The sequence below is a fragment of the Hyla sarda genome, chromosome 1 (genome assembly GCF_029499605.1).
Source record: "Hyla sarda isolate aHylSar1 chromosome 1, aHylSar1.hap1, whole genome shotgun sequence".
Classification (NCBI taxonomy): Eukaryota; Metazoa; Chordata; class Amphibia; order Anura; family Hylidae; genus Hyla; species Hyla sarda.
Window position 1 is genome coordinate 91,328,036 of NC_079189.1, and position 22,395 is coordinate 91,350,430.

Sequence of the window (22,395 nt, forward strand, 5' to 3'; positions counted from 1 at the left end):
GTGTGGTGAGTTGTGGGAGTGTAAATAACATGGAACAGAATTAAGCCACATTTAACGAATGCTAAATTTTGTGTTAAATTAGTGTATTTTTTAGCAAAATCAAGACATGTTACATATGTTTTTTCACATATCACTGTGTGCATGGCACTAGCACGTGAAAAGTATCCACAACGAATTAAGCAACACATTGGGACGTGAAACAATTTATTGTCAGAGATCCCTTACCTCAGCGCGTCCTTCATAATAGGTAAGTTTCGACTTTGTTAGTACAAAAATTCTTTCCTTGTAGTTTAAGGGAGATGTCCTCTTCTTCTGCTGTGATCTTTTAATGAGCGTTTCTTCAAGTATTACTTCTGAATTCATTTCAGCTTCCTGTTCACTGGTTCCCCTGCCATTGAATATGAAGGACTGTAAACTGAAAACAAAGAAAAAGGGTTTTGTAGATGAAAGCACATTAAAATAAATGTGTTTTATGACTGGTTAAACAGTATGAGATTTGATATTTACACTTCCTACAATGCCCTTAATGAAGAGCAACTTGATGCCTTCTGGTAAAGTGGCCATAGACATTAAATAGCAGTCAGCTAGCTCCTTCCTGACTAATACCCCCCCCCCCCCTCTATATGTATGCACACTCCCTTGAGTGTGCATGTGTACTCAAATGGAGAATGACAAATGCTATTGTGAGGAACATGTTGAAATCCAACAGTCATTCTTTCCCCTTCACCTGCTTTTGGGGAAAGTTGTGGGCACAGGCAAGTACGTATATACGGTACTTCAACAGCCAAAAGGTAAGAAGAAAAAAGTGACCTTTTGACAAACATATGGCTGCAATATTTTTCTATTCTTTACTGTATTGAAATGTTAAAGGGGTACTCCGAAGGGAAAAAAATTACATCAACTGGTGCCAGAAATTATACATATTTGTATTTGTAAATAAATTCAGTTTAAAAATCTTAATCCTTCCAGTACTTATCAGATGCTGTATGCTCCAGAGGAAGTTGTGTTGCTCTTTCCAGCTCATTTGGAGCTCATTTTGGTAAGAATTTGTAGCCAAAACCAGGAGTGAAACCAACACAGAGAAACACTATAATGGAAAGATTTGCACTTTGTTCACTCCTGGTTTTGGGTAAAAATACTGACTAAAATTATGGACCAATACTGGCCAAAATACAGCATTTAAACCCATTAATGTGGTTTTCTCACAAAGACAAAAATTGACCATATGCATTATCAAGAAATACTGATGTCATTATTGGGGAGCTCCAACTTGGGACCCTCAACCAAAAACTGTTCCACTTTGTAAAAACAATAAACCGCCAAAAATCATAAAATCTTTAATAAGATGCCATGACCCTGGCATCTAAGGATTGAAAATACATTAAATGGGTACTCTCATTAAACTTTATTTTTTTATGAAAAAGATTATGCAAAAATAAATATCTTTCTAATATACGTTAATTAAAAAAAAGCTTGTTTTCAGTGTTTTTTTTTACACTAGAAAACCCGGCCACTAGGTGTCAGCCTATATGGCTCAGGAATCCTCCCCCACCCCCACGTTGAGCATGTTCTGACCACTGCTGGCCGGGGAGCGTGGTCCGAAATGCTCGTCCCCAGCTTGCTCTCTGCCTGTATATGAAACAGGAGAGAGCGAGCACAGCGCACGGCGCGTGAAATTTGGATATCCATGCCCCCTGCATATTATCCCTCTTCTCACTGCAGCACATCTCTGATACAGGAGAGAGATATAGACATCCCTGCCCTGTACTACGCCTGTATGCAAGCTCCTGAGAGGGAGCGCAGCATACAGGAAGACGGGCGGAAACGAGCCCGGCCAGGCTTCAGATGACGTCGGGCCTGCTTAGCCACGCCCACTTCCTGCCCTCCAAAGAGAGCTCAACACTGAGCTACCGAAGATGGCATTAAAAAGGTATTTTAATGGGGGTTTAAATAAAAATGAATACAGGGATAGAGGTAGTTAGTGTCAGGGACAGATGGGGAGAGGGATTAGGGAAAGTTTAGTTAATAATAGCTACTCTTCAAATGCCAATGATGTAATCCATTTATCAGGTCTCCCAGAGCAGTCATCCTAATAAGGCATATGTACAGGGAATGTAATTTCAACATCATCCTTTTAAAGTTTCTTACTGAAACTATTCAGTAAAATAAAATAAAGCTTATATTGGAAAAAGAAATATTGCAGAATATCAATAAAACATGTATACTTAAAATGTTGCTTGATACAAAGCATTATCTTGAAAAAAAAATCCATTTACTGCTATTTTAGTACTAAAGGGGTACTCCAGAGAGAAAGAACTTTTCAAATCAATCGGTGCCAAGAAGTCACACAGATTTGTATATTACGAGTGTGTACAACACTTGAAACATACAATTTTGTACCTGCTAATGTGTCCATATATTATTGAATAAAAAGTCTTCTTTGTTAGCAAATACCTGTGCTGGACTTTTTCCTTATCTAGATATGCATATTACTTCTAATGTTAATCCAGTCTTCCAGTACTTAGCTGCTGTATGCCCTGGAGAGAGTAGGGTAGTCTTTCCAGTCAGGCACTGTGCTTCCTGTCCTTGTCAGGAACTGTCCAGAGCAGGAACAAATCCCCGTAGCAAACCTCTCCTGCTCTGGACAGTTCCTGACATGGACCCTAACATGATGAACGCTTATTTACATATTGTTTTTCTTTTATTTTGCAGTCACAATTTTTGGAATCTCAGCTAAAATTTTGTGGTTTTGCTAAACCGTAGCATATCTGCCACAATACTGAAAAGCCACTTTTTTCCTCAACAAAACTGCAAAAAAACGAAACAAAAAACAAAACAAAACTGTAAATATAAAGAAATGAGACTGTGACATAAAATGAAAGAAACACACAGAGAGCATTTTTACCTCTAAAATGAACAGAAGATGGAGTATGCTGGTCCTCTAAATCAGGGCTTCTCAAACTTTTTCTTCTGAAGGGGTATATGGACAAGTGGTGGAAGTCCTAGCAAAGATTACAAATATAGGTCTACCTATTGGTCTACTTTTCCTAACCTCTGTAAAACATAGCAGAGCATGGTAGAGCACAATTTAAGTCAATAATGTTACTAAACCAGAGACTGTTGCAGCCAAGGAGAGGACTGTGCAGTATACAGTCACTTTGTGAAGCCTCACCAATAACTATGGAGTACCTCACTGTTTCAGTACACTGCTGTAAACTGATAAATAGGAATTGTTCCAGAATTTACATATATGGTTAATATTTGAAATTAAAATTTTTACCGCAAATATCGGCACTTCGCGATTTTGCGAATATTTAAAATATTGTGATATATATTCGTAATGACGAATATTCATGTTTTTTTTTTATGCAAATTTATGTTAATAAGTATGCGAATATCGGCACTTCGAGACTGGACACTTATCCCGCCCTTCTTTTAAGTGAAAGATATAATTGCACATGCGCACTATGGGGGAGATTTATCAAAACCTGTGCAAAGGAAAAGTGGTCCAGTTACCCATAGCAACCAATCAGATCGCTTCTTTCATTTTTAACAAGGCCTCTGCAAAAGGAAAGAAGGGATCTGATTGGTTTCTATGGGCAACTTTTCCTTTGCACAGGTTAAATCTCCCCGTATGTGAATTTAATTATGAATTTTCGCATGGAAAAAAAAAAAACATAGCGAATATGCAAATTTGGACTAAAGCCCATTGGTCAACCAATAGGTTAAGCTAGTGCTCCCTGGAAGAACATGTGACAACAAATCATGTGACTGCATAACATAACATGTGACAGCTTACACAGGTCCTTGAGACCTCCCACAGGTCCTCTATACTAGGGATCCTGTCTAGGCATTAAAGTGACACACACAACTTTATAAAACCAACAGGGGGAGACCTTGTGGGGGAGCCCCCAGGTCACTGAGGGACTCAACCTGACAGGGCCTAAGGGTAGTAAAGGACCATGTCTTGTACTGGGACATAACAGATATGATTTGGGGAGCCATGTCATCTGCTGGTGTTGGTCCACTGTGCTTCATTAAGTCCAAGGTCAACACATCCGTCTATCAGGAGATTTTGGAGCACTTCAGGCTTCCTTTCCTTTTAAGATGCATTAATGAAATACAATGGACTTTTTCACGATATTCACATTTTTCGAGTTTCACCTGTAGTTATGTGGTGTGAGAAGAAAGATCCTGGCAGAGCTGTACCTAGCTGCTAACAATTTACCTTTATTCTATACCCTGTACACACTGTCAGTTTTCTAATCCAAAACCATCACAAAACATATTTATGTGCCATTCCAAAAAGATCTGGGCATCATCTCATAGGAAAAATAGTTATGATTGGTTACATCGGTCCATACAGACACTACATTGCATTACAGTCTGCCTATGGGGTGGCACTACAAAGGCTGTGAACTGTTGTAACTAACCTCTGACACAGTGTTTTCCAAACAGGGTGCCTCAAGCTGGGAAACAATGCTCTGACAATAAGGTATGCAGGACTACAGACAGAATTGCCAGGTCCCGCTACTTGGGAAGATAAAGGGATAGGGCTCACATCTGGTAGGTGCCAATTTCCCATCTAGTCCTGGTAAAAGCGGTCATAGGAATTAATTTGCACTGTATTTTATTCTCATCAGTCATCGCTATTGTTACACTAAATGCCATGTTTTTTTTCCAGCCACAAGTATAACAAAGACATTTCCCACTTGCATAGTTAATAATATCCTATGTAAACTGACGTTGCTCCTTATTGTTCTAAAATAATGTAATGATGAATTGGCACCCAGAAGAAAGACTGTAAACTATGATAAGGGAGTGAAAGGATTTCCTCTTCATATTTCGCCTAAGATAACCAGTAGCAAATAGAAGGTGCAGAGTCCTCTGCAGCCAGTGTAAGGATACTGCTAGATTACTTTACTACTGAACATGTCAGCTTGGAGCTGGCGAAGATTTCAACTCCAATGTACGCCTGTTAGCAGGGATAACTTGTAGATAATTCGGCACATGTGGGAGACCATGTTCTCTTTGAGCAAAGCTCAGTCGCTTAGCACTAAAAAGGCTACAGCCAGATGTTAGCTGGAAGTCAACAGAAATTCTACCCACAATGCATTTTTGGGATGTTTTATCCAACTTAAGGTGTATTTTAGCTCATTAGGGTTTTTTTCTCCCAGTTTGTTGCATTTTTCTCCCATAGACTTCTGTTTGTTTTTCAAGCTTAAAAAAAATTGTATATGTGCATTTTTTTTTCTAGAGAAACTGCATGGAAATGCATTTCTGTGGTTTTTTTATGTGGTTTTGAGTAAGTAAGGAATGTCTTAAGAAAGAATTTGAGCTTTAACAAGCCAGTTCTTCAGAAAGAAATCTCAAGTCCACATCTGACCTGTGTGTACTAAAGTGTACTATTTCCTAAGGGTAAAATACATGTTATATCATGTAAAATAATCCTCCATCACACATGCCAATAGTCTTAAAAGGGTACTCCGCCCCTAGACATCGTATCCCCTATCCAAAGGATAGGGGTTAAGATGTCTGATCACTGGGGTCCTGCCGCCGCAAACTCCCTGCTGCACCTGGTGTTCGTTTAGAGTGTCGGGTCCCGCACCGGAGGCCCCCTCCCATAGACTTGTATTGAGGGTGCATAACCGTGATGGCACGAGCCTCTGCTCCTCATCACCAGTCATCAGCACGGGGCGAAGTTCGCTCCGTGCACCTGATGTCTGGGGTGCCACAGCCAAGATAGGAGAGGTCCACAGCGGCGGGACCCCTGCGATCAGACATCTCATCCCCTATCCCATGGTTAGGGGATAAGATGTCTAGGGACGGAGTACCCCTTTAAACCCCCATAGCATAGTCTGAGCAGCCTTAGTCTGGGTTCACATCAAATTTTTCATCTCTGTTGCTCATCTCCATTATAGAATAGAGATGAAAAAAGAAGGTAACAGATCCCATTCATGTAAGTGGGCTTTTTTAAATCTCTGCTGTATTCTGTTAATGTCCATTGCATTGAATTTGCTTTATTTTTGAGCAGGGAAAAGACTGATATGCAGGGTTTTTTCCCCATCATAAATAACAAATGTAATAACAGATGTAGTAATTTAACATTGAAGTATATGATGACTCAAGTAACTCTTTTATTCTCCATTATTTAGATCTGTTATTTCATCCATTATTGCTACTAGCATGCTCAGAAGGAAAAAAGAATGGAAAGGGTTATAAAATAACTGACATTAACTGACATAAATGGATGTTTTAACAGATAATAAAGGATGTTAACGTTCCATTATTATTTTATATGCAAGTATTACAACGGCCCTGATTTACAATTATAAACCAGACACGTTTTGTCGGTTGTGCGCCAGATTCTGACACATTGCGATAGATTCTGTCTCATTGTGCCAGAAATGAAAAAAACCCGACCAACTCTCCATTTTACTGAGAAAACCCAAAAAGAGGCGTGACCATCGGGAAAAGGGGGCGTTGTCACAGAAAAGAGCCTTGTCTCCGACATTTTCATAAAAATCCCAACATATTTACTAAGGTTTCCACAGAAATGTGGTGGATTTGATCTGAGGAAAACCAGACAGATCAGAGCATTGTGTAACAAAAGCAAAAAGTAGGGAAAAGTGGAAAATGTAGGGAAACCTTAGTAAATACAGTGGAAAAAAATTGTAGGGAATTAAAACCCACAAAGAAAACTACACAACACTCTTAGTAAATCAGGGCCAACATCTTTTACCATTTTACTTCTATTAACATCAGATTCATATCCATTATGAGTAAAAATTATGGGGTTTATTTACTAAGAGTGGAGTGGAGTTTTCTTTGTGGGTTTTGATTTCCAACGGGTATTTTCCCAAGTTGTTTACTAAGGTTTCCCTACATTTTGCACTTTTCCCTACGTTTTGCTTTTTTTTTTACAACTGTTCTGATCTGTCGGATTTTCCTCAGTTCAAATCCACCACATTTTCTGTGGAAACCTTAGTAAATATGTTGGGATTTTTCAAAACTGTCAGGGGGCACGCCCCTTATGTTGGGACCGTGCCCCCTTTTTCGGGTTTTTCTTGTAAAATGGAGGGTTTTGTTTTTTTTGGTCGCAAATTGTGTGGAACTTGCAACACAATTTGGGTGCAAAACCCGACAAAAAAGAGTCGGGATCACGTTGGTAAATAAACCCCTATGTGTGAATAACGGACATATAACGAATATAAACACAGCATTATAGGGTAGAACCTGATGACATGTGCCTTTTAATTCTTAATTTGCATAAATTGCACCAAAATTCAGCTGTGATTAGCTAAGGCCCCAATGACTACTTGGTAGTAATTAGCATACAATGCGTAGCAAAATAAATGTTATTTTTCTGGATTATAGGGATATTAGGATTGCAGGAACATGCTGCTATATCACATACATGGTAGGAATGATGATCTAAACCTCCATAGCACAGTGTGAGCAGCCTTATAGCGTAAAACCTGATGACATGTTCCCTTTAATTTTTGTTTCGTTATTTGCATAAATTGCACCAAAATCCATGTGTTTTGGTGTGGATTTCTGTGCGGAAATGCTGCATACTTTCCACTGTGGGAAACCTCCACATGGGGCTGTACCCTTTCAGGTCAGTTTCAGGTGAGCATAATATGGATGCTTTTATACGGACTGATATAATGAATCTGTACGATGCTTTCAGTTCAGGTCACGAGATTCAGGTCGCTTTCAGTTCAGCTTATTTTATATTTTTTAGGACTGTTCTGTGAGCAAGAAATGATTCTGCAGGTCTCTGTGAAATCTATACAGTGTTCCCTCAAGTTACAATATTATTTGGTTCCAGAACGACCATTGTATTTTGAAACCATTGTATGTTGAGACCATAACTCTATGGAAACCTGGTAATTGGTTCTAAAGGCACCAAAATGTCATCCAAAAATAGGAAAAAGTGAGGATTAAAGAAAAATAAGTAGATAATTAATATAGATAAAGCAAATCCTTACATATAAAAGTAAGAAAGATCTGCTGGGAACTGTAAATCACTGTCTATGTCAGTATTTTCAAAGCAGGGAGCCTCCAGCTGTCTAGGCATGCTGGGAGTTGTAGTTTTGGAACTGCTGGGGGCACCCTGCTTGGGAAACAATGGTCTATGTAGAGGACAGGAGCTTCTTCGAGATCCTGTACAGTACACGCAATGTCCTAAAAAAGTAACATGGAGCCGACCGCACCAGGTGTCCAAAGGAGCAGGTAACCCTGGTACAGGTAAAGTGTACAGAACATGTAATACCTCCCTGTACTGTAGGGGGCGCTACCAGACATCAGTCAGTGCATGCACTTAAGTAATACAGGTAAAGAGTAATACAGAACATGTAGTACCTTCCTGTACTGTAGGGGGCGCTACCAGACACCAGTCAGTGCATATGCTTCAGTAATACAGGTGTTTTACCAGTAAATTGCCCATTCTGATTGGTCAGTTCTTCCGGCCATTGACACATTTCACAAATCTGGACTGTCTGTACATTGTATGTTGAGTCTGGTTTCAACTTACAATGGTCCAGAAAAGACCAGTGTATGTTGGAACTATTGTATGTTGAGGCCATTGTAAGTTGAGGGATCACTGTATATTGGTGTTACCTTTCATTGTTGGCTGAAAGTGATCTCTCTTAAAAAACAGGAAATGGCAACTGCAAGATACTGTTTAGTAAAGAAAAACTTGATGTAAAACATTAGGTCATTTTTTACAATTTTTTACAAGTTTCTAGTGACTTTTTAAGCACAGACCACAAAATAGAAACTTGTCTACACCTATAGTACTTTGCTATTTATGAAATATGTGCACCTCTTTGGGAAATGTGAAGGAACTACAAGACATATGCCCAGGAAAACGGGGGTAAAAAGAACATAATTTACACAGACAATGATGCATTCCCCCAAACCACCCCCAGCCCCCCACCCCCTACAGTATTTCTCTGATCACAAGGGTCCAGACAGCTAACAAAAACTGTTCTAGAAAGAAAGGCTGATTTATTTGCACATGCTAAACTGACATGGAAGGCATGGAGAGGACACTAACAAATATTAATATATTGCTCTTATGTATTTTCCCCTGCAGCCAGCAGGAGCATTACTTTGGTGCGGGGAACTGCAGTGTTACCCAGAAGTAGGCAGCTCTACAGTGACAGATCTCAGGCTATTCACACTGAATGTCCAGGGGTTATTCTATGACTATTATGAATGTACATTAAATACAACAAGAAATAACTATAAATATATGTGAAGTCTTTCCTGACCTCTTAATGATGTTCATTCCGCAAGCGCTGGTCCCGTAATTTGTGGTTTGGTAGAAACATAAAGAAATATGGTGTTCGTTCCCAAGCAGAAAGGAAACATAAATGACTGTGGGTATTCTACAATCCCTGCATAAGAAGAATGCCAGACTAGAAGAACAGGTTCCATAGAGTCCTACATGAATTCTGTTACCATAAATATAGAAACATTGGTTGAAAATATTCATTTACGGTAATCTTCTAGACAAACTCCAACATATTTTTGTCTTACCCCCCACTGTAGTTACAGTTCAACAATGCTGTCTGTCCAGGTATACATAAAAAAAAAACACATTCAAATTTACCACAGCATGCACACATTGTAGCCATAGGCTTTTATGGGCCATGAGTAGTATACTTGTGACTACAATCCAGTGTACATTTTATTTGCGAAATAGAAAAGTTGACCAATAACATATTTTGGGGCTTTATACACAACAATATCTTTGAATGATGCAACATCATTTTTAATAGTCATAGTTCAACAGTATACAGTAGTACCACATTTCCAGGATACTTTTTGCTGGGTCCTCAAAACACCCTTTCATAGTCAACCAACTGATCATTTTTTCTGGGGCCTCCTTGATATGACCAGTTCTAGAGGTGTCGAAGCAATGAAACTGGCAATTATGTGACATGTATGGTCAGATCACTAGTTCAGCTTTATCCGGAAGGTAAATGATCAAAAAACTAGGCCTGTACCAAGATAGCATGGCACATCTTTAGGAAAGTTATAGCATTTTCCCACTACACTGGACAAAAGTTATATTAGCATAGTCTTTTTTACTTCTAAACCCATATAAAAGAAGTCTGTGAGGAACACAGATCGAGGTCTGGAGGTAATGTAAGTGGGTTATAGTACATTAGGTATTTGCCTTTTTTATAAGTGTGGTGTCCCGGCACCAAAGGCTTGCCTGTTATATGTTAGCACCAAAGGCTGTCCTGTGGTTACGGACTGCTTCGGGCAGACCTGCAGCACAGGTGTTGGGCCCACTGAGGGACCTATTGCTATATTAATTATGTTTCAGCACTTTGCCAAGAGTTAATAGATTTTTTATAATTATTGTGTTGTTGTTCTTATGTGTGTTATGTGTTACTGTACCCTTAAGAGAGGAGCAGTGTACCCCATGTGACCCTGCCTGCCAATGGGAACCTCTAAATGCTAGTCCATATAGTGTAGTGGCCGGGGGGGGGGAGTAGTGGGCCTTGGGGACTGTGCTGGGGACCCCTGATATAGAGAAGTGAAACTGTTTCCAACAACATGAATTTATCTTTAATGGCAGTGGTCTACCAGAATCAGATAACATTTACTGAGCCACCATGTAGACTAAACCAGTAAACATCTAAACAGTTTTGTGGTGTGGATTAAACATACAGCAGGTTATAGCTCCTGAAGAGGCAGGGATAGCTCCTTATGGGCCTGAACATGTCCCCCTGTCAGTATTTTAAGCTTTTTATCTTCTGTATTACATGGGATTACAATACTGTCAAATTAGTGAACTAGTTTACTGTACCATGGTACCAAGTTTTTTGCAAGTATGCAAATGGAGAATAGCACAAAGATGTGTTTTATAAGGAAAGGGCACTAAACTAGTTATACAAATACATGCTGTTGCTTACCATTGTAAACCATACTATGTGCAAATATAATACAAATAATGGAAACAGTTTTGCTCAACAAACCATAAACAAAGCAGGGCCGGCATTAGGAGCATCCAAGGCAGTGTCACGGTGCAAATTAATGGCAATATGGAAAGTATTTTAATCTTCAAAGAACCATTCCAGGCATTTAGATAAAAACCATCTAGTTTCTCAGCCATGTCAGTATGCGCAGTGAGGCATATCATCATCAAAAATAGGCTTTTATTTACCATTTCAGCATGTGTGGTTTTTGCAGGTCCATTTTATGCTGTAAGGTCCTGCTGCTTTTCTCAGCCAGTGGAAGGGTCAGCCTACTCTAAGACATGATCACATGGCGTAAAATGTGCGCAATGTCCGCACGGAAAACACATGCGGACATTTTGCACATGTGAATAATCCGGCGGGTGCAAGGACCGCTCGAAAATTGGCCGTCTCATAGATGGAAATGCACAAAAAACGTAAATTTTTTGTTTTTTGCAAACGTCAGAATCAGAATTTCCGTGACAGAAACGTCTGCCACAGAACTTCCACAGTGTGAACCATGCAGCAGAATCCCATTAAAATCAATGGGACTGCCGTAGCGGAATGTCTGTGCAGAATACTCCTGTGGAATTCCACACGGACATTCCACCGTGTGAACACACCCTAAGGATCTCCACAGAAGACTATGTAAGCTTCACTGTAAATGAGAACATGACCTCTTTACTCACAGACTATCACTTTAAGAGTACCTGTCATGATATGGATTCATTTTTTATTCCTCCCAGTTCACTCTCCCCATCATAGTAAACCACCCCCTGACTTTATTTTTATTATTTTTTTGTCTTCTACCTTGATATTGTTCTGCATAGTCTGCTTAGTCTCAGTCCGCTCCACAGTCTGGGAAGGGGTGTTCCCCAGTAGGTGTGACACTAGGACATGAAGTTGCAGAATATGAATATGCTAACTAAGGGGATGGCTGATTGAGATGATGGAAAGAAGCAGGGGCGGCCAGCCGGCAAGGCCCCGCCTCCTGCTCGCGACTCCCTGAATTCAGAATGGGGAACTTCATCCAGCCAATATTTCGGGTACGACAGCACCGATTATAGTAAGTGACCCCTCTTTGGATTCCTGGTCACCCACACTATAACTCAGTGTATGGGTTTACTGTGGGTGATCATGGTGACAGTTTTCTTTAAGGTAAATGGCCATGCAGCATGTAAGCAGCTGTATTCTTCAGCATATGTTCCTGCTGGTATGCCAACATATCATAGACAGAAAGCTCTTTTCTAGCCTAATCTCCTCATTATAAAAAACTATGTGCATTGTTAATCCCTGTAGCAAAAATGTAATAAAAGCATTTTGTCCACAATTTGATAAACAATTTCATAAAAAAAAAAAAAAACTAACCATCTTCAGAAGGCGACAGAACTGCAATTTAATAATAAACAATCTTTATGGCCACGGACTGATAGGACTGATGAATACTCCTCCCCCACTGTCACCTTTGATATGCCTTTCTATTCCAGTTAAATATTTCTTAGTTGGGTAATAACTAACCGGCTACTACAACAGCGTATACATAGGTTTTCACTAAGTTTTCCTAGAGCCCTGAACAACACATCTGCCTAGTTACATAATGTTATGAAAAATAGTGTGTTTTTTAGGGGGGGCGGTGCATAATTGCATAACATAATATAGTATCAAAACAAGTTCAAATAAATACAATTATCAACTTTATTTCAATGAAATAAATGTATGGGCTGTCAGTGTTACACAGATGGAGGGTGTAACAGGATGTGTAAGTCATCCGTGTCCACAACTGTCTAACTTCAGTACTCACACGTGACTCTATGAGGAACAATCATCAACAAAGGATTAAAAGCTTCTTAAGAGATGTCAAATACATATGTTAGGTCATCTTTTCTGAATAATATAAGGGGAGAAAAAGACAGTAATTTTGACTAAAAATTAACTAAACTATATGAAGATTTGTGATTTCCTTTTATGTAAACAAGGCTTTTTAGCAGAATCTATGAAGAAATTACTGGTTTACAAGTTTTATGCAGTTTTTGATGATTTTCCTAGACTGGGTTTTCATGTATGGATCCAAAAAGAAAGTCTCTGTTTTGTACTTTTATTTTATTTGTTAGGATTCTGCTCTGTCTTTGGCTAAGAATTCACAAAAAAAGTGCACTGTGTGAACCTGAATTGTTTACGCAGTTCTTCATGTTTTAAATGTCATATTAATGCAAATATGACAATTTGTTGCAGGCAGCTATATATAACAATTGGAGATAAGCAAATTGATTTGCAATGAATCACACTTGTTTGGAATTACGGAAAATTAGATTCGTCCAAAGCTGATGTTTTTTTTGTGATGTTCTTTGGGGGCATCAGTACAAGACCAAGAACACTTAGGCTATGTTTAGACATCTGAATCACCATGCGGAATTCTTCACGGAGATTCCACTGTAGCAGAATCCTGTTGAATTTCTGGCATGGAAATTCCGATTTCCGTGTCCGCAGAAAGAATGAACCTGTTCATTCTTTCTACGGACTCCGCAAGAAATGCATAGCCGTCTATGAGACGGTGCATTCCTGTGTGGTCTTAGCGCCGGCGTCCACAGTCTCCGGAATGTCCGCACAGAGATTTTCAGTGCGGACAGTCTGAAGTCTGAATATCGCCTAATTGAGCAGCGAGGAGCCCAAATGATATTCCTATAAAAAAAATACTCCCACTTGCACTATGGAAGTAGTATTATAGGACTATAGCAAATAGTAAAAATGTCTTTACATCTGTGCATATAACACTATTCTATTGAAATAAAAAAATTTAAATTTACACGTTTTCAGTCTGTCAGCTGCAATTCACGTTCCAAACTGCTGACATATATATTTTCATGTGTAATATTTTGGCATGTATTAGTTTTTTTCCTATAATGAAGAGGAATGTTATATTTGAAATAATGTGGAAAGTCCAAGAAAATGTAATGCAGTTCTTGATTTCTTTGTCATTTACTCAACAAGCCAACACTCAGGGAATTTTTCTTACTGACTTCCTTCAGTCTTCTTATGCAGTGCAAAAAAGAAGCCAAAGATCTAGTATATTGGGCAATTTCACGCCATGCAATATTGGGTGAGTTGGTATTTTTAATGAGCTAAACAATTTTATTAAACTGTATAAGTACCGTATTTATCGGGGTATACCACGCACCGGCCTATAACACGCCCCCTTATTTTACCAAGGATATTTGGGTAAAAAAAGTTTTTTACCCAAATATCCATGGTAAAATGAGGGTGCGTGTGTGCGCGTGTATACCCCGATATACCCCCAGGAAAGGCAGGGGGAGAGAGGCCGTCGCTGCCCGCTTCTCTCCCCCTGCCTTTCCTGGGGTCCAGAGCCCTGCTGCCGGCCCTTCTCACCCCCTGGCTATCGGTGCCGGCGCCGATAGCCAGGGGGAGAGAAGCGGCGCCGACAGCCAGGGGGAGAGAAGGGGCAGCGGCACCCATTGCCGGCGCCGCTGCCCCGTTGCCTCCCCCCATCCCCGGTGGCATAATTACCTGAGTCGGGTCCGCGCTGCTCCAGGCCTCCGTCGTGCGTCCCCAGCGTCGTTGCTATGCACGGCGCGGCGCACTGACATCATGCGCCGCGCCGTTCAGCGCATAGCAACGACGCCGGGGACGCACGCCGGAGGCCTGCAGCAGCGCGGACCCGACTCAGGTAATTATGCCACCGAGGATGAGGGGAGGCAACGGGGCAGGGGCGCCGGCAATAGGTGCCGCTGCCCCTTCTCTCCCCCTGGCTGTCGGCGCCGCTTCTCTCCCCCTGGCTATCGGCGCCGGCACCGATAGTCAGGGGGACAGAACGGGCAGCGGCGCCGATAACCAGGGGGTGAGAAGGGCCGACAGCAGCGCTCTAGACCCTAGGAAAGGCAGGGGGAGAGAAGCGGGCAGCGACGGCCTCTCTCCCCCTGCCTTTCCTGGGGGTGTATCGGCGTATAACACGCACACAGACTTTAGGCTAAAAATTTTAGCCTAAAAAGTGTGTGTTATACGCCGATAAATACGGTATACTTTTTCTATTTAAATCCTGTTTTGGCTTAAAATAGACAAAAGGCATCAAGTCTGCACTGTGTGAGCATGTATAGATATTTTAAAGGGAACATGTCACACTGAGGATGCAATCCTATCTCCAGACAGCATGTTGTCGAGCAGATAAAGCTCACTAGATATATAGCTTTGTGGGAAAAGTTTCAGGATACCTTGGCATTAATTCATGTAATCTTGGCTCATTCAGGGCTAAGTAGTCAAGTGAGTGGTCCTACTTAGTGATTGACAGCTATCTGTGTATAAGTATGCATATAGAGAGCTGCCAATCAGAACTGCCCATTGCCCACATGACTACTTAGCTACAGTATATATTAATCTGCTCAGCTCTTCCTGGTCTATAATATTAGCTGGTGATCAACTGAGTGGTTGGGGCTTAGGCTACTTTAACACTGCCTGTTTGCCATATGTTTCAGGAAAGTCCCCAAGGTATGATATCCCCTATCCTTTAGGTAAGGATAGGTTTATAAGATGTTAGATCGTGGGGATCCCGCCGCTGGGGACCCCCACGATCTCCGGAGCAGCACCCTGGTCACCTCTGCACGGAGCAAACTCCACTCGGTGCCGGATGACTGGCGACTACAGCCACCACGCCCCCTCCATTCATGTCTATGGGAAGAGGTGTGACGGCGACGTCATAGACATGACTAGAGGGGGCGTGGCGTGACGTCATAAACGCTGCCGGCTATAGGATGTTTTTCGCCGAAGGACCCCTTTAATAGTTTTAAAACATGACACTTAAATATATGCATTTCCACACAATGTTGTATTCATATAAGTTCTGTCTGTTTCTAAATGTATACTTTCATACTTCATCACACGATATTCCATGCTAGACATGTGAGACTGCAGCAGCCAAATGCTGACCATAACTACAGTGAGTAGGCAAACCCTTTGATCCTATACAATTCCTCATTGACACCAGGTAAAATCTGCAACTTAAAGGGAACCAATCATCAGATTTTACCCTATATAATGCTTGACAAAGCGTTATATAGGGTAAAATTGTTGTCCTCACCATTCCCGGGGACGCTCCTGCCCCAGGGATGGTGAAGATATGAAGTTATAAACTAGTCACCGCCGCCGTCGTAAGTAGTCACCTGGGCGGGGAGCTCTTCTCACCTACTCCCCTTCTTCGGCCGGGAGTGACGCCCCCTCCGCTTGATTGATGGGCCGCTTCATTGTTCCGCTCACTGAACAGACGGAGCAGAGCTATGACGCTGCCCATCAATCAAGCAGAGGGGGCGTCGCTCCCGGCCGAAGAACAGGAGTAGGTGAGAAGAGCTCCCCGCCCAGGTGACTACTTACGGCGGTGGAGGTGACTGGTTTATAACTTCATATCTTCACCATCCCTGGGGCAGGAGCGTCCCCCGGGGATGGTGAAAATAAAGATTTTACCCTATATAACGCTTTGCCAAGCGTTATATAGGGTAAAATCTGATGATTGGTTCCCTTTAATTCGATTTATCCTTACTTTTAACTGTGTCAAATCACACATTTAGCAACATGTAACTTGTGCAGAATTTTCTTCATAGCAGAACATACTTTTTCCTCTATACTTGTACAGGGTAATAGTGTGGGTGATGCTGATTCTAACGCTGTTTGCCATATTTTGATCTATAGCATAGTTTCCAGGTTATGGACTAAAATAAAGTATGTAAATGAGCTTCTTGGTGCACTCGTGGCATTCGGTAGTCCTGTGGTGTACTGTTATGCCTACACCTTCTTATAAATATTAATTCCTGGTTCTACAAACAAGTAGCTGTGACATTACCATCTCAGAGGACCTGGACCCTGCATAGAGGGGAATTGGCACATGTGCAATGATGGTACAGGCAATTTTAGCATCCAATTGTTGGTGTAAAGGCTAGACCATCTAAAATTGTGCCAGATTTCTCAAACAGCATGATAAAATGTGTGAAGACTGTCTAGTAAAGTTACCAAATGTATATAATTCAAGTGCATGTACATATTGTTATGCTTAAAAAAGGATGATTTTGCATGGTGTACTTTTTATGGTTGAAAAGTAAATTCACCTAACCAATGCCCTACCATTCCTATGCCAATGCTTTTGTAGTTCACACTACTCTCCCCATCTCCAGCAATAACCTGCTAAAGTGACCGCTGCAGCCTGAGCAGTTATGTTTTGGTATGCCAAACCACCGATAGAGAGTAGTATATAAAGTCTAGAAGGTGACCAAAGAGTTGTGGGTGCCGGAGAGGTAGGGATTGGTTAGGTTAGCACACTGTTTTATTAAAATATATATATAATTCAAGCATAACATCACACTATTATATAATGCCTAAAAAGGGTGATTTTGCATTGTGGAAACATGGCACAGTATTTATGATTGAAGAATAAATTTGTTTTTCAAGCTCTGTGGGTGGTGTGTTTTTTTTTTTTTTTTTCCAGTGGTGAAACAGGAACAGCTAATTTTTTCTCAGATAAGTTAACCAAAAACCAAACACAAAAGAATTTGCTCACACTAAGTCCAAGAGATTTAATGCAAATCTGTCACAGTGAACATACAGTATGATGTGCAGGAAGGATGTTATAGCACAGGAGGAGCAACAGGGGACCATAAGACTATTTAATAGCAGTGCCAGTAACATATATAAAGAACATGGGACCTGGAATACCCTCTTTAATGACCCCACTAACTTTAAATGGGCACTGTCATTAAAAATTTTTTTGCTTTTGCACTCCTTATGGTAAAAAAAAAAAAAAATCTGTCTAATGTACTTTGAAGCTTTCTATGTTTTGTGTGTTTATGTTTTGTGTTTAAAACAGGTGCCACTAGGTGTCTCCCTACTTGTCCAGATAGTCCACTTAGCCGGACTCCCTTGATAAAGCCAGCGTGGGCTGAAGAAACGTCGGCGGGGGGAGGGGGGGGGGTCAGGCAGATGGCTAGTACTCCATTTTAAATAGCGACCATAAAGCCAGCGCACAGCGTGGATGTGCGCCATGTCTGTTTTTTCTACCAGTATTCACATTGTGTATTCTATCCCCTCCTTTTTTTTTGTTCCACTTGGCCTGCACTCCTCCCCACCCCCTCAGCCCAACCCTATATAAATAGCAGACAGCTACACCTGGGCCCTTTCATTTTCTAGCAGTCTCCCAGTTTGACTGGGAGCACATGGTGAGTGTGCTGTTACACCTTGTTCACACTGGTGTGCTGTGCGGCGTCTGTTGCTGCCGCAACGCCATGTCTGCGGGTGTGCGGCCCGGTGACTGGTTTGGGTGGCACTGGGGCCGCTCTGCCAGTGGGTCGTTGCTCCTGTGGGCACTGGTGTCGCGGCGGTGGTGGGCGCCGCCCGGTCCTACACCATTTTATGCTAGGGACGTTAGGGACCCACTCTCAATAGGTGGCCTTGACGTGGCAAGTGGGCTTTGTACCTTTTGATCAAAACATATATACTAACAACCTGTTAGTTTTTGTAATTATGCTGAGAAGCAATTAGATCATAATACAAAATTGTGGATGTGCGCCATGTCTGTTTTTTCTACCAGGATTCACATTGTGTATTCTATCCCCTCCTTTTTTTTTTTTTTTTTTTTACACTTGGTCTGCACTCCTCCCCACCCCCTCAGCCCAACCCTATATAAATAGCAGACAGCTACACCAGGGCCCTTTCATTTTCTAGCTGTCACGATTCGGCTAGCTGATAGTGGATCCTCTGTGTCAGCGAGGGATTGGCGTGGACCGTGCCGGTGGACCGGTTCTAAGTAGCTACTGGTATTCACCAGAGCCCGCCGCAAAGCGGGATGGTCTTGCTGCGGCGGTAGCAACCAGGTCGTATCCACTGGCAACGGCACAACCTTGCTGACTGCTGAAAAGGCGTGGGACAGAAGGACTAGGCAGAGACAAGGTCAGACGTAGCAGAAGGTCGGGGCAGGCGGCAAGGTTCGTAGTCAATATGGAAATAGCAGGAGGTCAGGAACACAGTAATAGCTTTCTCAAGGCACGAGGCAACAAGATCCGGCAAGGAAGTGCAGAGGAAGTGAGGTTATATGAGCATGGAACAGGTGCAAGCTAATCAGGGTGATTGGGCCAGGCACCATCATTGGTGCACTGGCCCTTTAAATCTCAGAGAGCTGGCGCACGCGCGCCTTAGAGAGCGGAGCCGCGCGCGCCAGAGCATGACAGCCGGGGACAGGTAAGTGACTTGGGATGCGATTCGCGGGCGGGCGCGTCCCACTATGCGAATCGCATCCCCGCCGGCAACGTCAGTGCAGCGCTCCCGGTCAGCGGGTCTGACCGGGGCGCTGCAGGGAGAGAAACGCCGCGAGCGCTTCGGGGAGGAGCAGGGACCCGGAGCGCTCGGCGTAACACTAGCAGTCTCCCAGTTTCACTGGGAGCACATGGTGAGTGTGCTGTTACACCTTGTTCACACTGGTGTGGTGCTGTGTGGCATCCGTTGCTGCCGCGGCGCCGTGTCTGCGGGGGTGTGGCCCGGTGACTGGTTTGGGTGGCACTGGGGCCACTCTGCCAGTGGGTCGTTGCCCCTGTGGGCACTGGTGTCGCAGCGGTGGTGGGCGCCGCCCAGTGCTACACCATTTTATGCTAGGGACGTTAGGGACACACACTCAATAGGTGGCCTTGACGTGGTGAGTGGGCTTTGTACCTTTTGATCAAAACGTATATACTAACAACCTGTTAGTTTTTGTAATTATGCTGAGCAGCAATTGGATCATAATACAAAATTGTGGATGTGCGCCATGTCTGTTTTTTCTACCAGGATTCACACTATTATATAATGCCTAAAAAGGGTGATTTTGCATTGTGGAAACATGGCACAGTATTTATGATTGAAGAATAAATTAATTTTTCAAGCTCCGTGGGTGGTGTGTTTTTTTTTATTTTTTTTCCAGTGGTGAAACAGGAACAGCTAATTCTTTCTCAGATAAGTTAACCAAAAACCAAACACAAAAGAATTTGCTTACACTATGTCCAAGAGATTTAATGCAAATCTGTCACAGTGAACATACAGTATGATGTGCAGGAAGGATGTTATAGCACAGGAGGAGCAACAGGGGACCATAAGACTATTTAATAGCAGCGCCAGTAACATATATAAAGAACCTGGGTCCTGGAATACCCTCTTTAATGGCCCCACTAAGGGTGCATTCCCACAGGGCGTATACGCAGCGTATTTGACGCTGCGCAAATTTTACGGCAGCAGCGGGAAATACGCTGCGTATCCCTTGCTCACTATACACACAGGGCTTTCCGGCGGCAGCCCTATGTGTGCAGTGAGTTTTGGAGGCGGGGCCGCGCGTCACAGACATGCCGGCACACGGCTCCGCCTCCAAAACTCACTACACACATAGGGCTGCCGCCGGAAAGCCCTGTGTGTATAGTGAGCAAGGAATACGCAGCGTATTTCCCGCTGCTGCCATAAATTTAGCGCAGCGTCAAATACGCTGCGTATACGCCCTGTGGGAACGCACCCTTAGGCTGCATTCACATCACGATTTCTCCATCCGACCTGAGTACACAATTTTTATAACTTAAAATCGTATATAAAGTCGGATCCATTGACCTCCATTAAAAAATCTGATCCATTACACACATCTGATTTGATCCGCATCCGATTTCACACATTTTTGTTCGGGTCTGAAATCGGGGTTGACCACGATTTCAGACCTGAACAAAAATCGTGTGAAATCGGATGCGGATCAAATTGAATGTGTGTAATGGATCCGATTTTTTTAATGGGGGTCAATGGATCCGACTTTATATACGATTTCATACGATTTTAAGTTATAAAAATCGTGTACTCAGGTCGGATGGAGAAATTGTAGAAATCGTGATATGAATGCAGCCTAACTTTAAATGGGCACTGTCATTAAAACAAATTTTTGCTTTTGCACTCCTTATGGTAAAAAAAAAAAAATCTGTCTAATGTACTTTGAAGCTTTCTATGTTTTGTGTGTTTATGTTTTGTGTTTAAAACAGGTGCCACTAGGTGTCTCCCTACTTGTCCAGATCGTCCACTTAGCCGGACTCCCTTGATAAAGCCAGCGTGGGCTGACAAAACGTCGGGGGGTGGGGGATGCGGATGGCTAGTACTCCATTTCAAATAGCGACCATAAAGCCAGCGCACATACAAATGTACGTCCACAGCTAAAAGCTAATTATTAAGAGTAGAGTTCTGACACACCAGTGGACATACAGAGTAAATTAGCTGAGCATGGGTCGTGTTTTTAATGTTTACCGAACACTCATTTGTTCTTTGTGTATTTCATTTTAAGCAACTTAATAAAACATTGAAGTTTTAAACAGGGGGGATTTTTAGTTGTAGGGTTAACCCCTTTGGGGAGTATCCCTAAAAGTTGTTGCTTGCTCCCTACTTGTCCAGAGCACATTCTCTCCCCCACCCCCCCCCCCCCCCCCACCCCCTCATCTCTTGCACATATTAAGGTCCCGGTGGTAAACTAAAAAATAATAAGAAAAATAAGGGCAGGGGTGGTTTATCATGATGGGGCAGTAACTGGGAGGAATATGAAATTTAACAAGATCATGACAGGTACTCTTTAATGGAGGTCTATGTACAAGGCTTTTTTTTTTTTCAAAACCAATTTTTGTATTTTAAGGATACACCATACATAAAATAAAGCTCTCCCTTTGTTTGACATTTGCCAATACCAGTGTTTCCCAACCAGAATTACCTGGCCAAAAGCAGTATTAGCACTTTAACCCCTTAACGACAATGGACGTAAATGTACGTCATGGTGACGTGGTACTTAACGCACCATGACGTACATTTACTCGCTGCTATGATCGTGAGCACCAAAGCGGTGCTCTTGTCATGCGCAGCAGGTCCCTGCTAATATCAGCAGCCAGGGACCCGCCGGTAATGGCGGACATCCGCGATCGTGCGGATGTCCACCATTAACCCCTCACATGCCGTGATCAATACAGATCACGGCATCTGCAGCAGTGTGGTACTTTGAAAGGATGATCGGATCGCGGCATGGTGGCCGGAGGTCCCCTCACCTGGCTCCGGCCATCTCCCGGGGTCTTCTGCTCTGGTCTGAGATCGAGCAGACCAGAGCAGAAGAGCCCCGATAATACTGATCAGTGCTATGTCCTATACATAGCACTGAACAGTATTAGCAATCAACAAATTGCTATGAATAGTCCCCTATGGGGACATAAAAAGTGTAAAAAAAAAAAAAAATTTAAATAAATTTGTAAAATAAAAAAGTCAAAAAAATTGAAAAATTTGAAAAATTCCCTCCCCAAATAAAAAAGTAAAACGTCAGTTTTTCCCATTTTACCCCCATATTGCGGTTTTCTTTTCAATTTTCCCACATAAAAAAATATTTGTTTGGTTGAGTCGT

The 22,395-nt window shown here is 42.2% G+C and overlaps 1 protein-coding gene across 8 annotated transcripts in view; it reads right to left on the minus strand.

The window, feature by feature from the left end:
* The window catches only part of TEC (tec protein tyrosine kinase), a 134,375-nt gene that overhangs the window by 65,964 nt on the left and 46,016 nt on the right, over positions 1-22,395 (minus strand). For 5 of the 8 annotated variants that reach the window (XM_056557646.1, XM_056557682.1, XM_056557672.1 and 2 more), the window contains exons 2-3: positions 2,906-3,002; positions 226-415 (exon numbers count right to left, since the gene is read on the minus strand). In XM_056557646.1, coding sequence (XP_056413621.1) covers positions 226-363 — 138 coding nt within the window. In that variant the 5' untranslated portion in view covers positions 364-415; positions 2,906-3,002. Of the gene's footprint in view, positions 1-225; positions 416-2,905; positions 3,003-9,281; positions 9,383-22,395 lie in introns of those variants that run through there. The other 3 variants (XM_056557628.1, XM_056557664.1, XM_056557656.1) reach the window with 2 other exon arrangements.